The following is a 16,734-nucleotide window of genomic DNA, read 5'->3' on the forward strand; positions in this document are numbered from 1 at the left end:
GCATGGGCACTCCTGCACCGGCTCTCGCGCCGTCCCCATCGGCCGGATCGAGTGCGACCGCGGGTCCAGCTCGAGGCTATCCTCCTCCTCCTCCTCTATCCTCGTCCGCACCTGCTCCTGCATCGGGGTCTGCATCTGGATCTGGATCTACACCTACACCTGGATCTGCAGCTGCACCGATGCAACCGCAGCCGCTGCACCGCAAGCTGAATCCCAACTCGCAGGCCTTCTCGTTCCTCCAACCCGACTCGGTCCCGCCCGCGTCGTCCTTCCACTCATCGGCGCAGGCCCAGACGTACGACTACCCCATCTCGAACTACATCCAACCCCAACCCGCGAACGGCTACTACCACGCGCTGTACCCAATAACGAGTCAGCCGTACGCCCACCGGTGGCCGTCCACTTCAAACGGCTCCCCAGCTGCATCGTCGTCCTACCCGCCGATACCCCCGTCCCACCACCTCAACTCGCACTCGCCGCATTCCCTCTCGCATTCGTCCCCTTCGTCCCACTCGTCCCACTCGCACCTCCACTCGCACTCGCATTCGCACACCCACTCGCTCGCCCATTCGCACTCGCACAATCACTCGCTGAACCACCCTCATTCAACCTCGACCTCGCACCCCCATCCCCACCCCTCGCAGTCCCATTCCCATGCCCACCCGGCCCCACTTGCGCACGCTCCCTCGTACTACCAGCAGTCCCACCACTCGGCGCCGCCACCGCCCCGCGCGTCGAACGGCATCTTCTTGCCCCTGACCCACAACGGCCCACATCACCTCGCGTCCCCGTCCCACTCGCCGTACCTCGCGCCCCAGCCTCCGATACCCGCGACCCATCCCCCGTATTCGCCCCAGCGTCCGCTCGCCCCGGTCCCAGCTCCGGTCCCTGCCGCCGTGCACCTCGCGACCACCCCGTCGCTCCCCGTCTCGCCAGCGACGCCCCTCCCGCCGCCTTCGATCGCCGCAACCTCGTTCTTTGCGACGCCTCCTCCGGCCCCTGCGTACCCCGTCTCGTTCGCGACCCCGTCCGTACTCGAGCCGCAAGTGTCGCAGTCCGAGCAACCCGCTGCCCTCTCCGACCGTGCCTCGGCTCCCTCGCTCTCGATCGCGCACCCGCCCGCGCAGGCTCCGCCGAGACGACACCGCAAGTCGCGCTTGCCTTCGCCGCGCACGTTCACGTACCTGACCCTCGCGCCCGGCGTCGTCCCTTCGGCCGGGTACAAGTTTCCCGTCTACCCGGACAAGTCTGCCACGCCAACGGCAACGCCCGTTGCAGATCGACCCCGAGATGTCACATCAGGCGCAGACGCGAACGAGTCGGAAGCAAAACCGCTCGAGGAGGAGAAGGAAGAACGGTCCACCGAGACTGCAGCATCGGTCAAGTCGGTTGAAGCACCGCCACAAGCCCGCAAAGAGGAGCCGCCAAAGCAAGAAGAGCCACCAGCCGCGGTCGAGGAGCCCAAGTCTAAAACCGAGACCATCGTCGAACCCGAGGCCGTCGTGTCTCCGTCAAAGCCTGCATCAACGCCAGCCGTGCCAGCAACCTCTCCGCCTGCGACGGACGTTGAAGCTGATGCGGTCAAGCCTGCTGCTCCCGCCACTCCGAAAGCGCCTGCGCCCAAGCCCAAGATGAAGTCGTGGGCAGATCTCGTTCGTCCTCCGCCCGGCTCGACCCCACCCGCATCTTCATCTGGAGTGACTCCGATCTCTGCGAGTCTCGCGTCTGCACCTCCACCTCCGACTGCCCCCGCTTCTTCCCTCCTCGCTGCCCTCGCCGCGCCTCCTTCGCACGTGCACAAACCTTCGCCTCCGCTACCGCGCGGGTTGATCAACAATGGCAACCTGTGCTTTGCGAACGCGATCCTGCAAGCGCTCGTGTACTGTGGCGCGTTCTGGGAAACCCTCCGTGCGGTCGAGGCGGGTAGCAGGGCAGACTTGAGGAGCAATGGACAAAAAGGACGAAGCGCCGTCGAAGCCATGTAAGTTTTCCCTTTCTCATCGGTCCCCTCCCTGCAAGTCGCTCATATCCTCTCTCTCTCTCTGTCCTGTTAGGATTGCGTTCCTTGGCGAGTTCCGCAACGCTTCCCATTCGGCTGCGTTTGATGCTGCGAACCCAAACCCTGCCGCATCGTCCTCGACCCCATCGTCATCATCGAATTTGTCTTCCTTTGCAACAGCAGACCCAAGTCCATCGACCTCGACCGCTTCACCTCGACCTTCGACGTCTCGGTACGCTCACAACCACAATTCAGGAACTTTGACTCCATTGCCTTCCCTGTCTCCAACTCCGATTCACGATGCGTTGTCTTCGAACCCCCGATTCGACGCCATGAGGAGAGGCACTCAGGAAGATGCAGAAGAGTTTCTAGGGTTCTTCCTCGAAACGTTGAGTGAGGAAGTGAGCGAGATTGTCAAACGAGAAGAGGAACGAGTTTCGAAACTTGGAGGTGGACCTGGGGACAAGGGTAAAGAGAAACAAGTTGTCACTGAAGATGAAGGGGAAGGAGGGTGGGCAGAAGTTGGGAGCAAAGGTAGGATCGCGACGACTCGAACGGTAAGTCATCTCAAACTCGGATGTAAACCATCATAGCTGAATTTTTACCTCTTTCCAGACGGGAGACACGAAAGATTCGCCCATCACGCGCATCTTTGGAGGCAAATCGAGGAGTGTACTGAGATGTCCAGGTCAAAAAGACAGTGTCACGATTGAACCGTTTCAACGGTTACAACTTGATATACAGGTCAGCTACTATTCGTTTTCTAGATGTTTGAGACAAGCGATCCTAACATTTTTCTCCATACCTTTGCTTTGATTAGCCGGATCACGTGCGAACGATTGAAGACGCACTCTTGAACTTGACGACCCCGGAACCTCTACCCGACTACGCGACTGCTCGAGGCACGATCACTCAAGACGCGACGAAACAATTCACGCTCGACGAACTGCCGCCAGTGTTGATCTTGCATTTGAAACGATTCCTGTACGACGAAGTCGTCGGCAGTCAAAAATGTACGAAAAAGATTGGATACTCGACGCATTTGCGGATTGATGAAAAAGTCATGAGTCCGGTGAGAAGGAACGGACTCGACAAGGGCAAGGAAGTTGCTAGGTATGAATTGTTTGGAGGTTGGTTTTCATCTTTTTCTCTTTCAATTGTTGTGTACACCTATTCATGGTCTCGTTTCTTCAGTCGTGTATCACCATGGATTGCAAGCTTCGGGAGGACACTACACGGTCGCAGTGCGAACCGCTTACCATGCCGCAAACTGGCTCGAACTGGACGACACTCATATCCGAACACTAGGACCCGGAGAAATCGCCGTCAACCCATCAGATTCTCAACCGACAACAGGAGGAGGAGGAGGAGGTCGACGGAGATGGGAAGCGACTGCAGCGATGCGAGATCGGGAAGGAATGTTTGGAGGTGAAGACGAACACAAAGGAGCGTACCTCCTCATGTATGCCAAAGTCGAAGACAAGTGAAGTCTTTTCTTCAAGGAGGAAAGTCGGAACAGATGGCAAACAGGGGGGGCAACACCTGATTTTTGTGAATAAAAAACCACTCGGGATTTCAAGAACCCCCTTGAAACGTTCTCGCACCACCTCTACTCTGCTAGACTTTTGGAATTCAAGCAGTGAAAACCAATGATCCGTCTCGATTGATTTCTTCAGAACCGAGATTTGAGAAGGTATTCAGAGCTGTCGTACCAAGTGACGTCGAAAGTAGAGGATTCGTAACCCTCCTGCGTTTATACGCTCTACTCTCTATTTGCATGCTACTGTCTCGAAATCTGACGAGACGGTACCTACTACAGCGCAGTTTGCCTACCATGACTCAGAACGCTCATTCCTCTTCGCATTCGAACGCTCATTCTCACTCGAACTCGTCTCACAAATCGCAACACCATGACCAACACGGTCACGGCAAAGAAGGTCCCCAATGGCACGCAGTGCGACAAGGACACGAAGGCAAAGTCCATCGACATCGACCTGCTACCCATGGTGCCGAAACTTGCGTCTACCCTCTCTCGTTACGAATCTCTTCGGAATTGCACGACCCGATCAACGAATTGCGCAAACACTACTTCCCTGCTCATCGACTCAAAGTTCCAGCACATTTGACCCTGTTTCACGCGTTGCCCCATTCTCGAATCGACGATGTGAAACAAACTCTCGATCGAGTTTCGAAAGCGACCCACAAGTTCAAAGTCACTTCGGGCAAAGTGTTCAAAATGGGAGAACAAGGAGTCGCGATCGATCCTGCAGAAGGAACTGAACAAGGGAAACGGTTACACGGCGAACTGAAGAAGGATTGGCACGAGTTTTTGAGTCAACAAGATTCGAAATCGTTCCGGGCGCATTGGACCATCATGAACAAGGAGGACGACAAGGAGAAAGTCGAGAAAGCTCTCCAAGAGTGCCGAGAGTGGGAGCGCGAGGGTGAAAAAGTGGGACAAGCAACCGGGTTGGTATTGTGGCGGTACAACCACGGCGAATGGGTATTCGAACAAGAATGGGACTTTCAATGATTGATCAAAGGAAAGCTACAGCATCGCACAGCGAAACATCGGAAGGGCTGAGAGTCGGAGAGAAAGGGGAAAGGAAAGTGTCTACATGTATCGAAGCAAAGTAACTCAGGTCTATTGAACCTTCTTTGCTGGCTTTGGCCCGTCTGTGCAATGGGCGTACAAGAGCATGCGCTACATCAGTTCTTTGACGCGCGAGTGGCACGAGGGAAGATAAGATCATACACTTCTTTTCCCATTCCTGCTTGTCCTTGTCGTGCTTCGAGCCTCCCAAGTTCGTCGTCTTTTGCAGAAGCCAGGGAACAGAAAAGGTTGTCGCTTTCCAGCCTTGCATGATCGATCTAAGGGGCAATAAAGGGCAAGATTTTAATCAGCCTTTACCATCCCGGCGCTGGTGCCGTTCCAATTCATCTGGGAGAAGCTCACCGCTGCAATCGATCCTGAGTTTCTTCGGCTGTGAGCGCGCGCTTGTCCGTCTTGACCGAGACACTGGAATTGGTCGAGAGGAGCGATCAGAGGTGTTCTCATAAAATGGGCCCAAGTTTCGAGTAGGTCAGGCTCACCCATCAGCAGAGACATCGACTCCTCGCCTCTGCAAGTTTTGTTTGGTCGTGTCGATCGCAGCGTTGAACGCGACTACGCCCCATCTGATGGCAATGACGAGGACGGCAAACACGCTCAAGGTCACGATGAGCTTGATCCAGGCCCACACATTGCTAGTACCTTCGTGTTTCGACATCCTCGTATGCTTGATTTCGCGGCTTGCTGAGTAGCAAACGAAAGGGCGGTCGAGCGAGATGAGACTTTCGGGAAAGTTGAACCTTGACGTGGTCGAGAAGTCAAGTCGCTGGGGCTGGAGAACGTCGGGTGTCAAGGGCTTAGAAGCGGCCTAATGACGGGTTTGGGCAGAGAGTCAGTCGCCGCCAGGTCGAGAAGAAGGCGATGCACCCAATGATGCACCCTTAAGCTTGCTGCGAGCTTCTGACTGATCCGACTTCTCGGGCCATCATTATTGAATCTCTCGCACGCTACTCGACGCGTAGGATTGCGCTCACTGCAAGTCGCGACGAGGGTTGTTCCGCCCCGAGACAGTCGCTCGCATCGGCGCGACCATGAGCTGTCTCGCTTCCCCTACAAGGACCATTGTCCGAGCCATATAGTCGCTGTCTACTGTAGTGACCACGAGTACCGCAGCATCGATGGCGACATTCTTGTGCACACGATCTTTTCATCGCGCTCAGGCTTTTCCGTTCGCGTTCCGCGGCGTCTGTCCTCACTGACGATCCGTCCATCTAGCTCTCTTTCCTGCAAGTCGTTCTTCAGCACACCTTTGCGCTCTTTCGATTTGGCACTTCGACCTGCATCATGTCGCTTGATCGGACTCGCGCTTTCAACAGCATCGGCTTCAGGACCGCCCTCGCCAGGCTAGGGGCTGAAGGCAGTTCCGCATTGCGCGATAACTACCCATACTATCGAGCCAATGTCAATGAATGGAAATTGGCGCTGCAGCAGGCAGTGACTGACGCAGTGCAAAGGAAAAGCTATCCGTTCGAAAGGGTTCTTGATGCCAGGACCCATTTTTGGAAGATTGCCATTGAGCGACTTGAGGCCCTCACGGCAAGATTCAACCGCGATCCCCACGCAACGCTGGCTACTCTTCTCATCGAGCTTGGCGGAGTGAGTGATGCTGTTCTCCCTCGGGTTCTTGCGGCGTGCGAATCACTGATATCTCTGCACAGTCCGATCAGCAGCTTGTTGTTGACATCCAAGCCGATTCGCTGCACACAGACCCGCCGGAGATGCTGAGGAAATACGTGAGGCATGTTTGGCTTAAGCTACTTGCACACCACGAGCAGTGCTGACATAGCCGCTTGGACTCTACACACCGCTCCTAGGGAGAGCGTGTCATCGCCGCCGCTAGAGAGTACTTCACCGGAAGCCTCTCTGCTGTAACGCAAGCTCTCGCGCCCATCTCAGACTATATCCAAGCAAACCATGGGACAACCAGTATACCTCCCATCGAATGGTCCAAGTATCTCGAGGCTTGTGCCAAGATATTCGAGCACCACCGAGGCCGGGAGTCGCATCAAGTCGAAAAGCAGGCGCTGGAGGAGTTGGGTCGCAGTGCCAAGGCTCTCATCGAGCATTGCATGACAGTTGACAAGGGAATGAGCGGACAAGCGCATGTACTGGTTCAGTGCTGTTTGCAAAAGACTCTTGCGAAGGCAGAGTGCTGCACTTACACGTTGATCATCATGAGAACGACAGGTTCATCTCGAAAACATCGTGGTACGTTTTCTATCAATACAGATACTTCTGGTCGTTCGAAAGCTTAATTCGACTTTTGAGCCCCAGCCACCGCCGTCGGTTCTCATAGATTATGCCTTCGCGCCCAGTCCATTCGATGGCTTTATTACGCAAGCTCTGTCGCCCGTCTCAGACTATATCCAAACACACCCTGGGACAACCAGTATACTACCTTTTGAATGGTTCAAGTATCTCAAGGCTTGTGCCAAGATATTCGAGAACCACCGAGGCCGGGAGTCGCATCAAGTCGAAAAGCAGGCGATGGAGGAGTTGGGTCGCAGTGCGCAGGCTCTCGTCGAGCATCGCAATGAGCTTGACCAAGGAACGAGCGGACAAGCACACGTACCGGTTCGTTGCTGTTGGTCAAAGAACGTTGCCCAAGTGAGGTGCTGCACTTACACGTTGATCACGACTGCGACAGGCTAGTCTTGAAAACATTGTGGTACGTTTTTGTCCTATCCATACAGATGAATCTGGTCATACATGTGCTTAGTTTATTCTTCCGCGAGCTTTAGCCGACGCCGTGGTTCCTCGTGAACCATGCGTTCGCTCCTCGTCGATCGCCTCCTGTGATTGACGGGGTGGCACGGGGGATCCTGACGGCCCGTCAACGCCAAGTCTACTGGGGCTAACCAGATACCTATCATGCCGCTTGGAAGGCCGCCCGATGTCCCCCCTCCCTCTTAGTCTGTTCGCAAGCTTTCTCTTCCCGCTGTTCTTTTCAACTCGCGTGTTCGTGATCAATCAGTAACTGTGTTTCAGCCAAATCGGCGCAACGATCTGTTCCAAACACTCTTCTCTCGGCTCGCTCGCGTTTCTCATCGATCACAACGGCGAGAAGGAGACAGGAACAAAAGCGCGCCTCCGGGGCGTTCCATTGCAGAGAGAAAGGACACTGGAAGAAACCGATGGGATCCGTCTCGATCACAAATGATGGTGACCCTCCTTGAATAATGCCTCGTCATAGTATCTTTTCCTCCAACAAGAGACAATTTGCGGGTGTCACGCGGTCAGAAACCTCAACATGCGAATCGAGACCGTTGCTAGTCGAAACAGAAAGGGAAACGCACCGAGCTCTGACTGTCCTGCCTCCGAAGAATCTTCCTTCGAAACTCTTGATCGCGTTGTATGCTCCCGCCAACCTTTCATGTGCAGTTCGTCCCCCGTCAGTCCATATCCGAAAGAAAGATACAAAAATCTCTCGCACAAGTCAGGACCCACAAGAAGTTGTCGCATTCCTCGCATGATGTATCTACTCCGCGGGCGGAAACAGCAGGATGTTGAAGAGTCTTCGCCAGAGCATCGCTGATGCCGTTCCGATGTTTCTCGAGGAAGCCCACCGCTGCATTTGATCCCGATTCTCTTCGGCTACGAGCGCGCGCTTGTCCGTCTTGACCGAGACGCTGATGTTCGTCGATTGGAGCGATCAAAGGTGTTCTGGTGAGAGGAACCCGCATCCTGATACTGTCATTCTCATTCGTTCAATCGATTGCTCGCGAGTAATGTTGTCGCGGGGAAGGGCAGGAAGTCGGTCGCCGCCGGCTCGCGAAGGCGATGCAACCACGCTGCTAGGGTTCTCGGTCAAGCTTCCGCACTTACTGATTCGACTTCTCGAAACATCAGCGCTGAATCTCTTGCAAGCGACCGGATGCGTGTGCAAGTCACGATCGACAAGGGTTGTTTCGACCCAAGAAAGTCGCTCGTATCGATGCAATCATGATCTGTGTCGCTGCCCTTGCAGGGCTATTGACTGAGCCGTGTATGGTCGTTGTTTATTGACTCGCGTGTACCGATGCATTGTCGATGGCGACATTTCTGAGCAACACGGTCCTTCAGTCGCGCTCGGGCTTTTCCGTGCGCGTTCCGCGGCGTCCGTCCTCACTGACGAAGCGTCCGGCATGTCTAGCTCTTCTTCCTGCAAGTCGTTCTCCTACACAACTTTTCGCTCCAGAGACTTCCGATCTGGAACTTCGACCGGCATCATGTCGCTTGATCCCCCTTACAAGTATGACAACAGTGGCTTCAGGATGGTCCTCGCCGAGCTCAAAATCCCCAGTACTCCCGCGATGCACACCAAGGACCACTACCGCGTCAAATTCGCTGAATGGAAACGTGCGCTGGCGAAGACAGTGACTCAGGCGGTGCGAACGAAAAGCAGTGCAATGGAGATCGACGGTGCCAGGAGTCATTTGTGGAAGATTGCTATCGAGCGACTCGAGGCCCTCACGGCAAGATTCAACAGCGATTCCCACGCAACGCTGGCTACTCTTTTCATAGAGCTTGGCGGAGTGAGTGATGCTGTTCTCCCTCGGCTCCTATCGGCGTGGAAATCTCCGACATCTTTGCAAAGCCCGATGAGCAGCTTGTTGGTGACATCCGAACCGCTTGGCAACGACTATTATCTCCGGAAATGCTGGAGGAATACGTGAGGCATTATTTGGCTTGCGCCACTTGCTCACCACGCCAGTGCTGACTTACCGCTCGGCCTCTGTGCACTGTACCTAGGGGGATCAAATCCTTGCCGCCGCTGCCGAATATTTCACTCGAATTATCTCCACTGGAAGCATCTTTCACGCCGTAGCGCTAGCTCTTACGCCCCTCTCAGTCTATTTCGAGGCCCACCCTGGGACACACAGTCAACGAACCTTGAAATGGCCCGACTACGTTAATGTTTGTGCCCAGATTTTCGGAAATCACCTCAGCTGCCAATCGTATCGAGTCGAGAAGCAGGCGTTGGAGCAGTTACATGGCTGGGCGCAGGCTCTCGTCCAGAATCGCAAGAAGCTTGACCTCGAATTGCCCGAAAAAGCGCGCGAATCGGTTCGTTGCTGTTCGTAAAAGACTCTTGCGCAGCTGTATCGCCGCACTCACACGTTTGATCATTACGAGAATGACAGGATCGTTTCGAAAACATCGTGGTACGTATTCTATTCATACAATACCTCTGGTTGTTCGAAAGCTCAAATCGTGTCTCGAGCTTCAGCCACTGCCGTCGGTTCTCATAGATTATGCATTTGCTCCTGGTTCATTGCAAGGCTTGATACAAGCGGTTGTTCGAAGACACATGTCCGCCAATCAACAGAGAATCTACTTCGGCTTTGAACCCTCTCATCCCGCTTGAGTGGGCACCCATGATCCCTTTCCCCCCTTTTGATAACCTGATTATACGTTCTCCCATCCCCCTTTTCTTTTTCAAATCGCGTCTTCTCGGTCAATCAGTAACACTTTTCCAGCCAAATCGGCGCAATTATCTGTTCCAAAGGCTCTTCTCTCGGCTCGCAGACAAGACATGTTACGCGTGTCCGTCGATCGCAATGGCGAGAAAGAGAGAGAAACAAAAGCGCGCCTCCGGGGCGTTACATGGCAAAGAGAATGGAGAGTGGAAGAAACCGATGAGATTCGTCTCGATCACAAATGATGTTGACCCTCCTTGAATAATGCCTCGTCGTAGTATCTGTTCCTCCAACAAGAGACAATTTGCGAGTGGTGCGAGGTCAGAAATCGGGAACAAACATGCGCATCGAGACCGTTCCTAGTTGAAAACAAAAAGGGAAACGCACCGAGCTCTGACTGTCCTTCCTCCGAAGAACCTTCCTTCGAAGCTCTTGATCGCGTTATATGCTCCTGCCAACCTATCGTACTCGTCCCACCATCAGTCCCTATCCGAAAGAGAGAGAAAAAGAGAGAAAACTGACCCGCTCATGACCAAGAAGACTCTCACTTCATCTTCATCGTCCTCGAACGGAACCACGACGACCGCACACCTCTCGACGACTCCCAACTTGTTCGCTTCCTCTGCGATCTCCCCGGGCAAATCGTCATCGACTTCTATAGGTCCACACAGGTTCTCAAGCACGACGACTCGAGAAGGTTGTCCTCCCATTTCCTTGACTTGGTCTTCGTTCCTCGTACCCCGACTCGAATCAACAACGTTGTTGCGACCTGCCATCCCGACACGGGTTGGAGGAGGTTCCACCGGGATCCCGAAATGTTTGTGTTTCTTCTTTTGTGCACGAGAGAGTTTCGGTCCCGTAGGGGAAGGTCGAGATACCGACAAGGCGGTCGTCATACCCGATTCGTTCGCTCCCAGTCCTTTGCCCGAACTCCACCCGTACTTGGACATCATGCGTTCAGCGAACGGTCGATTGTCAGGTTCGACCGGTTCAGCAGTACGAGTCGAAGAGCCAGGAATGCTCGGAGTGGCCGAAGTGGATGGCTGAGGTGGAGCAGGCGCCGAGAACGCTCCTCCGAGTTTCGACAACCTCGCGGCAATCTCTCGAGCTCGCGCCGCGGCTGCATCGAGAGGGGCCGAAGGTGTCTCCTCAGCCGCTGCAGGTACCGATTGAGGTTGAGGAGGAGGTACTGCAGGAGGCGGTGGTGGGGGTGCAAAAGGTTGAGTTGCGGGAGCGAAAGATGGCGGAGGAACGAATCCAGGAGGTGGGGGCGGAATGCTTGCCGGTAGGCTGGCTGGGGCGACAGTCGGTTGCACAAAAGTCGTTGGCGGCACAAACGACGAGGTGATGAACGATGGAGGAGCAGGAGCTCGACCAACTGGAACTGCAGTGGCTGAACCTCCGATGCCTCTGTGCGCGACAGGCTCTGGTGCAGACGGGGGAGGCTGTCGAGACATGGCCAGTCTCCGCTGGTACGCTTCGTCTCCCGTCTCTTCTCGATTGGGTGGGGCTGGGTTCGAGAGCGCGACCCTGCGAGCATACGCTTCGTCGGCGGTCTCTTCGCGAGACGGTGCAGCGACCGAAGGTGTTGGATCAAAGGGAACGGGCGGCGGGAATGAAGGCGTCGAACCATCGTCGTCGTACGAGGTGGGCGGGGCAAAGAATCGCGGGCGTTTCGCTATGGATCGACCGTCAGGGAATGCAATCGGGGGGAGGCGGGAGGGCCAGGGACAGGACTGACCTGGTTCGTCACGATGTCCCTCGCGGTCTTCGTCGTCGTCTTCCGAGTAGTAGCTCGAGCCTTCGGAGCCTTCCCTGCGACGGCGTTGGCGCTCTTCCTCCTCGCGTTCGAGTCGGCGTTGAGCGCGTGCGAGCTTGACATGGGTCTTGTAGCCAGCCTGTACAGGGTAGCCCACGGTCAGGGTCGAATGAAGCGATGACGAGACAGGGAGGGAGGGGACAGTGATGTACATAGTCACACGGTCTCGCCGGATCGTATGGGATCTCGCCGTAGCGGAGGGCTGGATCATCAAACGCGCCTGGGCCGCTTTGACCCTTGCGCTTCTTGCCACGCTTGTTGTTCTTCCTCTCTTGTTCCTTGGCGAGCTTTTGTCCAATCGCGGTCGCGGCAAAGCCGTTGACATCGGTGCCGGCGGCGCTCGGGGTTGGGAGGATGGTCTCGTCCTCGAGGGTCATCGACGGTGGGATCGGGATGATGCGGCGAATGCGGGTCGGGGCGCCGGAGCGGCGAGTTGCCGAGGTCGAACTGGTCGTCGCGGTAGCGGTCGCACCCGCAGCAGCAGCGGCGGCGGCAGCTTTCGCCTTGGCTTCCAACAGGATGGCTTCTTGCGCGGCCATGCTCGACCCTGCGCCCCATTTCGAAGGGGGAGGACGGCGGACGGGTTCAACATTGAGACTCGCCTTGCCGGCCTTGGCGATGCGAGGCGCGCCCGCGTGAGGTGCGGGTGCAGCGAGCGCGTCATCGTCGTCGTCGTCGAGTGCAGTCGAGAAGGCGGTCGCGAGGGTAGGCTTGGCGGGTGCGGTCGTGGGCTTCTTGCGTTGAGTTGGGGCAAACCTCAGCGCGGCGGACCAGTTTGACGCTGCAACGGGGGTGTTAGCGGGACGTGCGAATGTTCAAGCAGGGCTAGACCCCCAGCAGGGAAGCGGGGAGAGAGGTACGTTTCGGTTTGAGACTGTCTTGATCACTCGTCGACGTCGACGTCAAGCCAGAGGGTGCCGCGCTGGGCGCAGTCGGAGTCGAGGTCGATGCCTGGGGCAACTTTGACCCGGCGAGCTTGATCCCTCCGTACAGCGACATTGGGGGTGGTGGTCTACTGAGTGAACATGACGCCGCGCGCTCGCTTCTCGACTGTCTCGCCCCTCAGCGAGAACTCTGCCCACCGTGAACGCGCTCTCTCGCTTGCTCACTCCGACCACGACTGCGACTCCAGCGTCGGACCCGACTCCAACGCCTGCTGCGAGTACGACGGCCCGATCGAGAACCCCCACTTGCTCGTTCACGATGCCGCCCCCGACTGCATGGAGTCCAGCCCGCGCACGCATCCAGCTCAAACTGTCGATTCAGCGCACACGCATCCTCGCGACGAAAAAGTCACAGCTCGCAAAGGCAACCCGCCGCGAGATTGCCCACCTGCTCGACCAGGGCAAGCTCGAGAGCGCACGCATCAAGGTCGAAGGCATCATGCACGACGATCTCATGTGCGAGTTGCTCGAGCTGCTCGAACTCTTTTGCGAAGTCCTCCTCGCCCGCTTTGGCCTCCTCGAGTCCCTCAAGGACATTGACCCGGGCGTGACCGAAGCGACTGCCGCCATCATCCATGCCGCGCCCCGCACCGAGCTCAAAGAGCTGCACGTCCTGCGCGAGATGCTCATGTCCAAGGCCGGTCGCGACTATTCGATCGCCGCAATCGACAACCTCGACGGCATCGTGCCCGAACGCGTACCTTCTATCTTCCCTCTTGCGAGAATCACCCTCGTCTAACTCGTCTTATTTCACGTCCCAGGTCACTTCCAAGCTCGTCGTGCAGACCCCACCGACCGAGCTCGTCGACATGTACCTGTACGAGATTGCCAAAGCCGTCCGTCGATCCGGTTTCCTGCACACAGAGTGCCGCGCTCCAAGCTCATCCTTCGTTTCCTCTGTGCAGTACTCGGTCGATTGGCGGCCAGACGGAATCCCGGATCCTGATGCCTCTGAACCGACTCTTGCTACCGTGAGTCCTTCTCCAGTTCTCGATGCCAGAAAGTGTCCAAACGCCTAAAGGGTTTCGTTGATTCCAGGCTCAAGCGACCGCAAATGCAAGTGATCCTCCCACTACGCCGGTTCGACCTCAAATCGCGCCATTTGATTCAACCTCGTTGTCGAGCGCGCCACAACCCCCTCCGGTCGAACCCTCGCGTGCATCCGAAACGGTGATCGTGCGCACCAACTTGGCGAGTCCCGGGTTGACCGCACCGGCCGCGCCGAGCTCCAACACCGTCAAGAAGAAGGGCACCGACGACGATGCCGCGTTTGAAGCGTTGACGAAACGGTTTGCAGAACTGAAACGGAAATAAGCCAGTAGTACCTATTAGTGATAGTAAAAGCGAATTGAATTGAATTAGAACGGTTTGTAGTCGTTCGTGCGCGCCTTGATCTTCCCGCGTCTTATACACACACGATGTACGGTCGACGTGAGTGCTCCCAGGCAATCTCTAGGCAGTGGTGTGACCTCGGATCTGTACTCACGTGCTACGTAAACGACCATGTTGGCAGCTCCAGCCTCGAACGGGTACAACAACTACCCTCCACCACCAGGTAGACATGCAGGGTTGGGCAGTACCCCATACACGCCCTCTCCGTCGCGTCCAGTGAACGCACCGCACACGCCTTCACCGTACGAACCTCAACCTCTCGCGCCTTCGGGATCCGGTTCCAACTCGTCTCCACTCGGCACAGCAGCAGCAGCAACGACGAACGACAAGTTTAGTTTGTTTGTCGGCAGCATCGCCGATGGGATCGAGAACGCGTGGTTGGAAACGATCCTCAAGGTAGAATACCCTTTCCCTTCGGAACCCTCTCTCAGCCCTGTAAACACGACTGACATTGGAATGTGCGTATGACATTTGAACAGGTTGCAGGACCAGTCCTGTCCTTCAGGAGACCGTCACCTCCTTTCGCATTTGTCGAATATTCGGATCCAGAATCCGTCTTGAGGTGCCTCTCGGTTGTGAATGGCATCTCGCTCAAGACCCCGACTGGAACCGAAAAGACTTTGTTGGTCAAGGCGGATGAAAAGACGCGAGCTCGACTCGACGAGTATGAAACCACTCGAGTCCAAAGCGAGGTAAAGAGATCCATTCGGATTCCACATGGTCCGGACCTGACGTTTTCCTCCCTCCCATATTCACCAGAGTACATCGGACTTGACCGAGCAAGCGAAACAAGACCTCGATTCGATCGTCTCGCGTATCGCTTCCGGTGCTTCCCTCCCTGTGGCAGGTGAAGGTGCTGCGAACGGTTCAACCCCGATGACGGCAGCACAAGCCGAAGCAGAACGACTCGCAGCGCACTTGCGTGACCTCGCACCCGAAGATTTACCCGACAGTCAACGTGCGACCACGTTGAGTTCGATCGCGGCGTTTCGAGAACGGTCAATGAAGAAACAGAACGAACGACGTGAACTCGATCGACAGATTGAAGAACGTCGTCAAGCCATGTTGCAAAACAAGAAACACCAACAACCTCCTTCTCAACCTGCAGCTGCAGCAGCAGCAGCAGCAGCTCGACCTACTGGACCCAAGAATGATCCACAGAGTTTCAATCAACCGATCGGGTTTGTGCAAGAGAGAACTCAACCATCTGAACCTCCGGTCGAGATTGACGATGCGAAACGAGAACGGGAACGAGCCGAACACGAACATCGACAACAGGAGCAGATCTTTCGAGACGTGAGTCCTCCTCCAGCGAAAAAGACGATCCCATCTCTCAAGACCTTGGGTCCTAACCTTTTCCCCATACGCAGAGGGAGAGACGGTTCGAGCAGAGGGAGCGAGGCAGGATCCAGGCGTGGGAACGGGAGAAGTTACGAGAACGATCGATTGTCGAACAAGAAGATCGCGAACGAACGTTCATGGCCGAAACGCTCGCGACGTGGGACGACGAACGTGAAGCGGAACGAGGGCGAGAAGCGTTCTACGTCGATCGGGTGCGATGGAGAGCGCAACGACGTGCATTGCGACAACGTGAAGAAGATTTTGATGCCCGGGATCGAACGCTCGAACAACAACGACTCGCTCAAATCGCTCAACAGTCCGATTCGTTCCTCGCGCAACACGCCGACCTGTTTGCTTCGTCTATGCCAGAGGCTGCATCTCAATCGGGCTCATCCGCAACCGCTCCCGCTGCTGTCAAAGTCAGTTTCGGATCCAACGCGAAACCGAAAACGGTCGAACCAGCTCCGAAACGTCCTGCCGTGTTGGGTATGGGCGAGGACGAAGAGGAAGGCAAACGCAAACGCGAGTTGATCCCCTTGAGTTACTCGGACGACGAGGACGACGACGACAAGAAGCAAAGTCAGAAATCATCTGCCGCACCACCAACAGGCGAGCAAAATCTCAAGCCGAAATTGACCGGCAGAGAAAAGGACCGCAAGATTCGAGAGATCGAGGATTCGATCCCGAGAGATCGGACCAAGTTGTTTGGCTGGGAGGTCAAATGGTCGAGTTTGAACGAGGTGAGCATCTCCTCTCGGCCGTGAATCTTGGCAACTGCCAGAAAATACTAAACAAGTCCCTAATTTAATTTAGGACATGATCAAGCGGAGGATTTCGCCGTATGCGAACAAGTGCATCGTCGAGTACCTCGGAGCAGAGGAAGCCGAGCTTTTGAACGCCGTCATCGAGCATGTCCGCAGTCACAAACCTGCGCAAGACCTCGTCGATGAGCTCGAGCCCGTAAGTCGAGAGTCTCCTGGTCCGAAATTTTTTCGAATAGTACAACTGACGATGTTTTGCTTTTCTTCGTCCAGGTGCTCGACGACGAATCGACAGATCTCGTCACAAAGGTGTGGAAGGTCCTCGTGACTGAAACCGAACTCTCTCATGCCGGATTCTGAAACAAGGTGGGAAAAAAAAGGAGAGATCAGGGAGGGAGGGAAAGGTATCACTTGTTTGTTGTTTTTGAACTTGAACCTTTCCAAAACTCCGTGAGCAATTCTCCCATT

At 55.7% G+C, this 16,734-nt stretch overlaps 6 protein-coding genes across 6 annotated transcripts; 4 read left to right on the top strand and 2 right to left on the bottom strand.

Moving 5' to 3' along the window:
* Window positions 1–2: 2 nt before the first annotated feature.
* On the top strand, window positions 3–3,486 carry UBP3 (mRNA-binding ubiquitin-specific protease UBP3; the record flags this gene model as incomplete). Its single annotated transcript, XM_076678959.1, has 5 exons — window positions 3–1,981; window positions 2,055–2,556; window positions 2,615–2,743; window positions 2,820–3,129; window positions 3,194–3,486. 5 exons carry the CDS (start codon window positions 3–5, stop codon window positions 3,484–3,486), a joined length of 3,213 nt encoding a protein of 1,070 aa, XP_076533956.1.
* A 347-nt stretch (window positions 3,487–3,833) lies between these two features.
* Window positions 3,834–4,532, top strand: JCM15063_001826 (2'-5' RNA ligase family protein; the record flags this gene model as incomplete). The annotated part of the gene is made up of 1 exon (XM_076678960.1): window positions 3,834–4,532. One exon carries the CDS (start codon window positions 3,834–3,836, stop codon window positions 4,530–4,532), a length of 699 nt encoding a protein of 232 aa, XP_076533957.1.
* Window positions 4,533–4,643: 111 nt separating this feature from the next.
* JCM15063_001827 (uncharacterized protein) lies at window positions 4,644–5,268 on the bottom strand (the record flags this gene model as incomplete). Its single annotated transcript, XM_076678961.1, has 4 exons — window positions 4,644–4,675; window positions 4,755–4,870; window positions 4,956–5,018; window positions 5,093–5,268. The coding sequence occupies 4 exons, from the start codon at window positions 5,266–5,268 to the stop codon at window positions 4,644–4,646; spliced, it is 387 nt and encodes a 128-aa protein (XP_076533958.1).
* Window positions 5,269–10,244: 4,976 nt separating this feature from the next.
* Window positions 10,245–12,827, bottom strand: JCM15063_001828 (uncharacterized protein; the record flags this gene model as incomplete). Its single annotated transcript, XM_076678962.1, has 6 exons — window positions 10,245–10,290; window positions 10,397–10,468; window positions 10,532–11,687; window positions 11,751–11,907; window positions 11,981–12,609; window positions 12,689–12,827. The coding sequence occupies 6 exons, from the start codon at window positions 12,825–12,827 to the stop codon at window positions 10,245–10,247; spliced, it is 2,199 nt and encodes a 732-aa protein (XP_076533959.1).
* A 204-nt stretch (window positions 12,828–13,031) lies between these two features.
* On the top strand, window positions 13,032–14,086 carry IST1 (Ist1p; the record flags this gene model as incomplete). The annotated part of the gene is made up of 4 exons (XM_076678963.1): window positions 13,032–13,469; window positions 13,534–13,608; window positions 13,678–13,743; window positions 13,811–14,086. 4 exons carry the CDS (start codon window positions 13,032–13,034, stop codon window positions 14,084–14,086), a joined length of 855 nt encoding a protein of 284 aa, XP_076533960.1.
* Window positions 14,087–14,275: 189 nt separating this feature from the next.
* Window positions 14,276–16,626, top strand: JCM15063_001830 (uncharacterized protein; the record flags this gene model as incomplete). Its single annotated transcript, XM_076678964.1, has 6 exons — window positions 14,276–14,560; window positions 14,644–14,856; window positions 14,924–15,460; window positions 15,535–16,245; window positions 16,319–16,465; window positions 16,540–16,626. The coding sequence occupies 6 exons, from the start codon at window positions 14,276–14,278 to the stop codon at window positions 16,624–16,626; spliced, it is 1,980 nt and encodes a 659-aa protein (XP_076533961.1).
* Between the last annotated feature and the right edge of the window lie 108 nt (window positions 16,627–16,734).

The sequence above is a fragment of the Sporobolomyces koalae genome (assembly GCF_050403365.1).
Source record: "Sporobolomyces koalae JCM15063 DNA, S_koalae_JCM15063T_v1_ctg18, whole genome shotgun sequence".
Lineage (NCBI taxonomy): Eukaryota > Fungi > Basidiomycota > Microbotryomycetes > Sporidiobolales > Sporidiobolaceae > Sporobolomyces > Sporobolomyces koalae.